At 35.5% G+C, this 10,380-nt stretch overlaps 1 protein-coding gene across 1 annotated transcript in view; it reads left to right on the plus strand.

Annotated features, from left to right (window-relative positions):
* The window catches only part of LOC127858751 (zonadhesin-like), a 13,075-nt gene extending 5,509 nt beyond the window's left edge, over positions 1-7,566 (plus strand). The window contains exons 5-10 of the mRNA XM_052396006.1: positions 335-1,663; positions 1,799-1,939; positions 2,651-2,803; positions 4,301-4,537; positions 5,253-5,465; positions 5,672-7,566. Of these exons, the coding sequence (XP_052251966.1) occupies positions 335-1,663; positions 1,799-1,939; positions 2,651-2,803; positions 4,301-4,537; positions 5,253-5,465; positions 5,672-5,719 (2,121 nt within the window). The 3' untranslated portion in view covers positions 5,720-7,566. The remainder of the gene's footprint in view (positions 1-334; positions 1,664-1,798; positions 1,940-2,650; positions 2,804-4,300; positions 4,538-5,252; positions 5,466-5,671) is intronic.
* Positions 7,567-10,380: the final 2,814 nt, after the last annotated feature.

A 10,380-nucleotide genomic window follows, 5' to 3' on the forward strand; every position in this document is an offset into this window, starting at 1 on the left:
TATTTATACTACGTGAATACAAAATATTAAAGCATTTTAAATTATTTCAACACGTATGTACCCACAATATTTACCGTACGGTATTTACAAGCATAAATTGAATTAACGTCTACTGGGTAGTGTCAGTATTAATAAGTCATATTATAATGTACAGCACGACCCACAAACACTATCTTCCAACACTTTTCTAATAGAGCATGTGTTATACGAAAAGTTTCCCAATAATAACGCATCGATTATTACTGATTCAACCTATTCAATGTCACTGATATAAAACACAATACACCCGCCGACTATACTTATCCAGACTGGTGTCAACACAATACATCCACAGGCCGTGCCTAACAAGCCAGGTGTCAACACAATACAGCCACCGAACATTCCTATCCAGCCTGGTTTCAACACAATGCACCCACCGAACATGCCTTACCAGCCTGGTGTCAACACAATACACCCACCGAACATGCCTAACCAGCCTGGTGTCAACACAATGCACCCACCGGCCATGCCTAACCAGCCGGCAATCACAACAATGCGCCCGCCCCAAATTCCTTATCAGCCTGGTGTCAACACAATTCACCCACCGACCATGCCTTACCAGCCAGTGAACACAATGCTCCCACCGACAATATTAAACCAGCCTGGTGTTAACACAATGCACCCACCGACCATGCCTAACCAGCCTGGTGGCAACACAATGCATCAACCGACCATGCCTTTCCAGCCTAGTCGAAACACAATGCACCCACCGACAATTCCTAACCAGCCTTGTGGCAACACAATGCACCCATCGACCATGCCAAACCAGCCTCGTGTCAATACAACACACACATCGACCATGCCTTACCCGCCTGGTGTCCACACAATGCATCCATCGACCATGCCTTACCCGCCTGGTGTCAAAACAATTCATTTATCAACCATGCCTTTCACGCCTGGTGTCAAAACAATGCATCCATCGACCATTTCTAGCCAGCCTGGTGTCAACACAATGCACCCACCGGATATAACACAACGGCCTGGTGTCAACACAATGTACCGTCCGATCATACCGAACCAGCCTGGTGTCAACACAATGCACCCATCGACCATGCCTTACCCGCCTGGTGTCAACACAATGCACCAAGCGACGATACGTAACCAGCCTGTTGTCAACACACTATACCCACAGACCATTCCTAACCAGCCTGGTGTCATAACAATGCACCAACCGATAATGCCACACCAGCCTGGTTTAAATACACTGCACCCAACGACCATGCCTTACCAGCCTGGTGTGATCACAATTCACCCACCGATAATGCCTAACCAGCATGTTGTCAACACCATGCACCCACTGACTGTACCTAACCAGCCTGGTGGCAACACTATGTACCAAACGGCCATACCCAACCAGCATGTTTTGAACACAATGCACCGTCCGACCATGCCTTACCAGCCTGGTGTGATCACAATGCACCCACCGACAATGCATAACCATTATGCTGTCAACACAATACACCTACCGACTGTTCCTAACCAGCCTGGTGACAACCCAATGTACCAATCGGCCATACCTAACCAGCCTTGTGTCAACAGAATGCACCCACCGACCAAACAAAACCAACATTGCAACAGCCATTTGTACTGCTGTCAACCACAGCATATCACGACCACTTCAAAGGTAACATTATTTCTTATTTTTAAATGTAATAGTTGACATTGCACAGCATATATCTGTCAAGAGTTGTCAAGAAAACTCGCATCAAATATCCACAATCAGCGTTTTAGCATTTGACCCTACTTGCGGCCATTCCAGATGACTCCGTGCACCAGTACCTTAAGGCCTCAGACAGCCCGAGGCATGTTTGGTTACCAGCCCGATCAGCACCAAATGCATCCTCCAAACTCCATTGTGTTCTACAACCAACAACAGAATAGTAGACCCACTACTTCACAGGTTGCATTTTGAAGTTAATAAACGACCTACCGGTTATTCGATTTGAGGTTGTGTCACATATTTTATATTGAGTCTGAAAGATTGCATTAACCTGTTTCAATCTGAATATTAATTTACAAAATGATCAGTATCATTTTCACAATAAATCTGAAAATTGATAAATGGTAATTGTGAATTCATTGCATTGATAAAGTCTGAAAATAAATGACCAAATCACAACCTTGTATTATGTTAACAATCATTTCAAACTTAAATACATATGACGCTTAATTAACTGTTAAAATATCGGTTAATTAAAATATACTGGAAATCTATGTGTGTCATACAATATTGTCTTAAGAATAACAATAAAGTATAGCTGAAATTAAAACTTAATTATGCAAATGTGTTTCTTTTCTTAATTGACCAGTCGCCAAATACGCGATAGCTCCGCCCACTAAGTTGTGTTTTCATAAATCGCTTTTCCATTACTCCGACAGTCTTTGTTTGTCGGACCATGTGGCCGCAATAAACGAAATCTGATTGATTATTACGTGAGGTTGATTGACAGCTGGCGAATGGTCAATCGTTCCATGTAAAAGTATGTGCAAATAAGTTACCTGTTCACGCGTTTTACTTAATACAAATGTATGTAAGATGTTTTGTGTACTCCTGAACATATGTCCGACGAATAATCAAATAAACTCTAAAAACTATCAGCTCTTTTCGCAGCAACCCAGGCGTATCCACCGTATTCCGATCATTGACCCGATTTCTGGGGAAGACATCACAGCCAGTATGACCCCTGTAACGTCTGAGTCAGGCACAGCCGACTGGAACACTTCCGGATCCTTTGTCAGTTGCGATGGCGTTACTATAAATTATGTACGTTCAGTTGATTTTTGTAATATTTATTTATTTCGACATTTCACGTGGGTGTAATATTTCCTCTTTTGGAAATGCTTTTACTCGAAATTAACTATTGTAAATACATGGTCAATATTGATACACTTTTTAAACATGATAATACATGCAGTTAACATTGTATTGAACATACAAAGGGTAATAATAATGATAATCATATAATCATATAATCATATTTGAAATCAATGCTGTTGACAGTTTCGTTCTATTAACAAACATGTGTTGACCTTTTTGATTAACACAATACACACAATGGGTAATAAAGTTGTTAACAATTAGCGCTAATCAACACTATTCTACCTAAACGAAGTCAACGCATTCGATACAGCTTTACTGCATTCGCGTTTTACAGGAAATGTCAGTTGTCAGTACACTGTATAATGTACACCCCTTTGTGTCAAAACCGGATTTATCTTGATTGAGAAACAGACGAAGTTTCTTAATTAATTTTGTTTAAATATTGGACATAATTATTCGTTATGAACTTAAATTCGTCAATCGGTCGACTGACGAAATAGACGAAAATTAATGTCTGATGATTAATAATGGTTTCACAGTAATCGTAAATCATAACTCATAATTTATTTAGATAAACTCTTTTGTTATTAAGATGTGCACTTTGAACCAAGCGAATAAATGCAACCACCTTTTATTGATTCATGAATTGTCAGTGAATTTTAACAAAATAATTACAATTGTCAGAAAAATATTTACGCGAGAAAATAAAATATATTTAATGTCAGGCAAGCGTATTTAGATCTAGTAATGTTCAATAATATACTGCACGTATCATTCTTTTTAAGACAGTGTATTTATACTACGTGAATACAAAATATTTAAGCATTTTAAATTATTACAACACGTATGTACCCACAATATTTACCGTACGGTATTTACAAGCATAAATTGAATTAACGTCTACTGGGTAGTGTCAGTATTAATAAGTCATATTATAATGTACAGCACGACCCACAAACACTATCTTCCAACACTTTTCTAATAGAGCATGTGTTATACGAAAAGTTTCCCAATAATAACGCATCGATTATTACTGATTCAACCTATTCAATGTCACTGATAAAAAATAATGATCTTATAATTAAAACTGAAGATGATAATACGAAATAAAAAAACTTTGCCAAAGCAAAGCTGTGTGTTATTTTCAAACAAAACAGACCATTAAGTTTGTAAAAGTTAACTCTAACCATAACCTGTAATATAGAAGAAAAACATATATAAAAACATAAGAATTAGCCCATGCGTTTTATATCATAAAACGTTTAAAAAGTCAGAACGTAACGTGTCACATGAACGTATTAAACATAAAAAGCAATATCGTTTCTTTTTGTAAACGAAGCAGTGACCACACAATTATCATGCCATCAGTTTTCCCGTCCCGCTTGACCATTGAGCTACAGTTTCTTATATTGTTACTTAAGTTTTTAAACAAATGTTCAGGCGAGTTCTCATGAAGAAAACGAGGATTTGGCTCAGCAGTCAATGCTTCTCTCGGCAATACAAGAGCGGAGTGATCTTGAGCGGACAGATTACGAGTTCGCGATGCACTTGCAGGAGATGTCGTCAGAGTCTTCCCCATCGGAAGAGGAACATGAGTCTTCATCAGATGATGATGACTCTTCACGATGGAGAGAGTGGAGAGAGGAATATGGGTATTCCTCGTCGGAAGATGAAAATGTAATTTCTGTCTTTTAGAGAATAACTCAACGTAGAGCGTGCATCTTTTCACGATGAATTGACTGATAACGTCTTAAAAGCTCACATAATGAATCATGTTAATAATCAATGTACAAAAAAGTAAGTAAGGAAGTGAATACATATATTAAATTATATTTTTAAAACATGTATGTGTGTGCCGAATTGGTTTCGACAGTCTTACCATGTATCGTTTGCTGAGTCGTTTCGGTCAAAATTGCATGTATATGTGCATATAATAGCTTAAAATAGATGTTAACATATAAATAGTTTCACTTGCAACCGTTGCAACAAATTTATTACCGCATTAATAAATTTATTATTGAGGTTATATTAATAAGCGTCACCACGTTCACAAAATGTTTACAAACTATGACAGTCGTCAGCAATTTATGTCTACGAAACAAACGTCTATGTTTATAGATATAAATGCAATAAATGTTTTCATAATGTCTAGCTAGCTTAAAATGGAAATGAACAAAAGCAATTAGAAAAACTATAGCGCGCACGTTGGTTAAAATGTGGTAAGCTGCTATGCTCTCGTCGGAATAGAACACCGTATATACACAACTTTCACTGAAACTAATACGAATAAATGTAAATACTTTCGATATCACCGTCCTTATTCTGCTTATTTATGTATATTGTCATTGTCTATTTTAGTCTAACAAGGGTTGTGTATGCTTTGTATATGCAGGGCATATTTGATTTTGCCGAGCAAATTGAAAGGGTTCCTCCTGGCCTCTCTGATCACGATTTTTCAAGACTTCCAACAAAGATCTTTAACGAAATAGAAGACACACAATCTGAATGTTCAATTTGTTGTCAAGACTATGAGACAGGAGACGCACAGACAACGCTTCCTTGTCGACATGAATACCACCCAAATTGTATAAAAAATTGGTTAATGGTAAGTTTATGTGCTGTAACCTAACCTTTTATTAACGCTTTATTGATATTTGTTACAAAGATTCAATATAATATAATGTTCTGTACCGCAAAAATAAGTTAAGTGATAATGTATACTATTTCCTGAACAAACCAATCTGTGTAACTGTTTACCATGTAAAAGGAAATATATGGATTAAGATGTTTTTATATATATATTTATTTCAGGAAAGGGCTACATGTCCAAACTGTCGTCAACATGTAAATGTCATCTGAATTTTCCAGAAACCCTCCAAACTTGCAATATATTTAATTTACATACATATTTTATTGAAAATAAATTATACCAGTAGGTTGTGAATATGCTTGAAAGTTGCGCATTGTTATAATAGTTGTAATAGTGTTAACAATTGATATGGATGGTAGGTCCGTGTAAATGTTCGTTGATTGGTCATCTACTAACCTGGTGAACTGGTATCCGCATCACTGCCCACGAAAACCAGTAGACTTAAAAACAAAACTATGTCTTAACTAAATGTTCTTGACTATGTGTGTGGTGGTCACCTACCGTATTTCTGCTGCGAATGCGTCCGTTCCAATCTACGGAACTACCAAATCAATTGTTAAAATGTGGGTGTTAAAATTGATAACACATTTTCTGGTGAACATATTGTAAACAACATTGTTAGTAAAGTAAACCCTAGTCTTAAATTTATGTATAGAAACGCAAAGTATTTAGATATAAGAACTAGAAAATACTATGTTCTGCCTTGATTCAGTGTCACATTGATCATGCTTGTTCCTATTGGTATCTAAGTTTAGAGGTCTAAAAGACATATTACAAATATGTAAAAATAAAATTGTTAGATTTATTTATGGAATGGGTCCTAGAGATAGTATTAATCAATGTGACCTGTCAGATATTTCATTGCTAAATGTTGAGAATAGAAATAAGCAATTAATACTGAACCATGTATTTAAAATTGTTTAAGACTAGTGTCAATCAAACATGAAAGAAATTTTTATCTATGCTAAAGATACTCATTCATATGCAACAATGGCAAATACATACAATTTTAGAGTGCCCGAATGCTATGGGAAAGGAAATTTTACCTTTTACTACAGTGCAATTAGTGATTGAAATGCTTTGCCAGATACAAACAAGAAAAATGATAATAAACACAAGATCAAATTAGCTGTTAAGAACCATCTATTGTGCTGTACTAAAACTCTTTATTTGCACTAATTAGAATATTTGGTATCTAGTCATCATGGCAAATATATTATAGAAACATGATTGTAACAACTTACATGTATACTCAATAATTATCAGGGACTTATTGTTCGTTTTGTGCAACTTTGGCCTAGGATTATATTATAGTAAGTATAACCTAACCTAGACCCGATTGGAAATAAGCTTTCGGACTTTCTTGGGCAATCCTAGGTTTTAACACTATATTATCCAAGTTATTTCATTTTACATACTAAGTTTCCCAAAATTGTGAATCTGTTTCTATAATATATCTAATTACGAGTCTATGCTGAAAGTCTGTGATGGTAATTATATTTGACATACATTTATTACTGTGATATTCAAATAATATATTAGATACCATTAAATAGAGTAACATTAAATCATATTTTAAGTGTGAGGTAGTTGCTGATCTGTTCCCTTCAAATGTAATTTGAGGTGATACGCTTTTTAAAGACTTTTTTTATTTTTTCGCACTTTCGTGTTACTTCTCATTGTCAAATCTTATTACATATTATTTTTATGGCAGTTTTTAGACCATAGGTTTTAGTTTAAAGTTTAAACCTATTTATGTTTAGCTCGATTGCATCGAAAGCCCAACGCTTATATAAACGCTCTCGAGTCCGTTTCCTGGGCCTAGAACCAGTACTTTGTGTCTTTGGGGGAGATCTAAAGAACGCTCGCACGGTGGGGATCGAACCCGTGACCTCCCGGTCGCTAGGCGGACACCATATCCATTAGCGACCGGGAGGTCACGGGCAATCTCACAAATAATTTTACGTACTTTTAAGTAATAATTGTTATGTAAATTTGATGATAACATGTATATTTTGTGTTTTTAACCTGAATAAAAATCAATCAATTAATCAAGCATACGCGTATCTTATAAATAGTATACCACTTACTGTTTTTAGCTTATATAATGCTAAAAATTTGTTATATAGACATTACACAGCAGACAAGTACACAAACAGTGATTAACGCCGTTCATTGCCTTGGAACGGTCAATTCAAACCTTTTTTGGAGTATTAATATAGACTCAGCTTAAGCCGAGAATTAATCAGAAAAAACACACATATGGTTGAATAATCAATAACTTTGTAGGATAACATTTCAGATTAAAAATACATGACAAAAAATATCAATTCAATGTTATTTTATTCAATGGATAAGAACTATCAGAGCAATTTTCCGCTAAACGATAAAAATAGAGAAAATATAGGAATTATGAATCTCCAGAAGTGTGATCAGTAGATATGAGTCGTGTTCTGAGAAAACTGTGCATAATGATAGTGCGTAAAGTGTCGTCCCAGATTAGCCTGTGCAATCCGTATAGGCTAATCAGGGACGACACTTTCCGTTTTATGACATTTTTCGTTTAAATGAAATCTCTTCTTAGCAAAAATCCAATAAAGGCGGAAAGTGTCGTCCCTGATTAGCCTGTGTGGACTGCGCAGGTTTATCTGGGACGACACTTTACGCACATGCATTCTGCCCAGATTTCTCAGAACGCAGCTCGTATATTCTTTATAGCATATCATTGTACTTTTATTTAAGGCAAATTCCAACAACCTAATCAAGACCTGACTAAACATAAATTGATTATACCTGGGGCCATCGCCTTGTAATGCACAGTCCATGTAATGCATTAGGTCAATCTCCCAGCAGATTTATTGTTCCAAGCTCTCGCATACACCTCTGCAACGGTTTCAATTACAAGACATTGACAAACAAAACAAATGCATTTTACATACATTGTGTTGAATTTGTAGGACTTACGGCGCAAAAAGCCATGCAAATTTAGTAATTTACTCTATTCGGACCCAAACCTAGTAGTTTCTATACACATTTCAGGAACTGGTTTCACGCACATTTATTCAGATGAAATCATTGCGCTTAATGTGTTAATGTAAAAAAATGTACGAACTGAGTTACTAAGGTCGTTGCTTTGAACATATTTTTAAAGAGAACCAACGGTGAACGTTGTCGTACTGATGTATTGAACAAATAAGGGGATCTCATTCGAATGTTTATATTTGTGTACGGAAAGAAAGTTGTTTCCCATTTTCTACCTAAAATTTCTGGTTAGAATGGGACCAAATTTTATTGGATACTAATATAACTTGAGTATAGTCTTACTATAATGACAACTATCAACGAGTGTAGCAGAGATCAATGGGTGTCTATAACAAGTCACAATATTTCAGCATGTAGACTTGCCAATTAATTTTAGATAGATAATGACTGTAAATGTGATTTAGATGAGTAAAGGGATGAATAACTATATCAACTTACACTCATTTTTTTCTCAGAGAAATGAATGTTTAACCAGGAAAACAAGTGCGCCCAGTGGGGAGAAATTTTGAAAACAAGAGATGTGTTTGTCAGAAACACAATGCCCCCTATTTCGCCGCTTTGAAGCCATAAATTTGACCTTTGACCTTGAAGTATGACCTTGACCTTTCACCACTCAAAATGTGCAGCTCTATGAGATACACATGCATGCCAAATATCAAGTTGCTATCTTCAATATTGCAAAAGTTATGAAGAAGGTTAAAGTATTGGTTAAAGTTTTTGAATTTGTTTTTTTTACCTTTGACCTTAAAGGGTGACCTTGACCTTGACCTTTCACCACTCAAAATATGCAGCTCCATGAGATACACATGCATGCCAAATATCAAGTTGCTGTCTTGAATATTGCAAAAGTTATGACTAAGGTTAAAGTTTTGGTTCAAGTTTTGGGACACACACACACACATACAATGACAGACAGGCCAAAAACAATATAACCGATCTTTCGATTCGGGGGCATAACAATGTTTGATTTGTTTGCTTGTTACTACATATAATTCGGTTTTGAAATTATAGCAAATTCTAGAAATAATCTTCAGTATCATAGCTGCAAGTGACTGCCAAAAATGTTTCTTTTTTTTCATTTACATAGTAATAGTGCTATAATATGAAGTTAACCAGGGTGACTTTTTGCCGATCGTTAACAACTTTACAGATCTTAAAATTGTTTTGTCTTTTGAACATCTGTTTATATTGTGTTTTGTATGGTCCTATTAAGATATTCTTTCAAAATACGTATCCAGTTATACTTTCAAAATACGTATCCAGTTATACTTTCAAAATACGTATCCAGTTATTTTAGATCGTAACTATTCTGTAAAGTAAATTTGTATGATTTGTTACATGAAACAATAGTTTTCATATATAATAATGAGACTGATTGAGCATATTTTTGTATAAAGTGAGTTAGCGTTAAAATATTATTTTTATACATGTATAGGATCGCGTACATACACTTATCAGTTGGTATACAATATACTACTGTCATGAAAATGCGTTTCACATAAACGTCTGTTCGTGCTTATATTGATCGTGTGACTTTGATGTAAGAAAAAATATACATCTTAAATGATTAAAATCAAGTACAACCAAAACATAATTATAATACCGGTAGCCATACCTGTTCTTCACTGAAATGACATCCCGTATTATAAGATTACTTTGGCAGTTTTGAAAATGAAGTTACACAACTGTTCCCTCGTCGTAGTACACTCAGGCCGCATTCAGTAAAATTCAAAAACATTCATTTATCAAAGCGAGTCACTTTAAAGTTTCTAAAGTCTTTAGTTAAACAATTAAATCGTACGCCTTTTCAATTATCATTTATAAATAT

Source organism: Dreissena polymorpha, chromosome 14 (assembly GCF_020536995.1).
Source record: "Dreissena polymorpha isolate Duluth1 chromosome 14, UMN_Dpol_1.0, whole genome shotgun sequence".
Lineage (NCBI taxonomy): Eukaryota > Metazoa > Mollusca > Bivalvia > Myida > Dreissenidae > Dreissena > Dreissena polymorpha.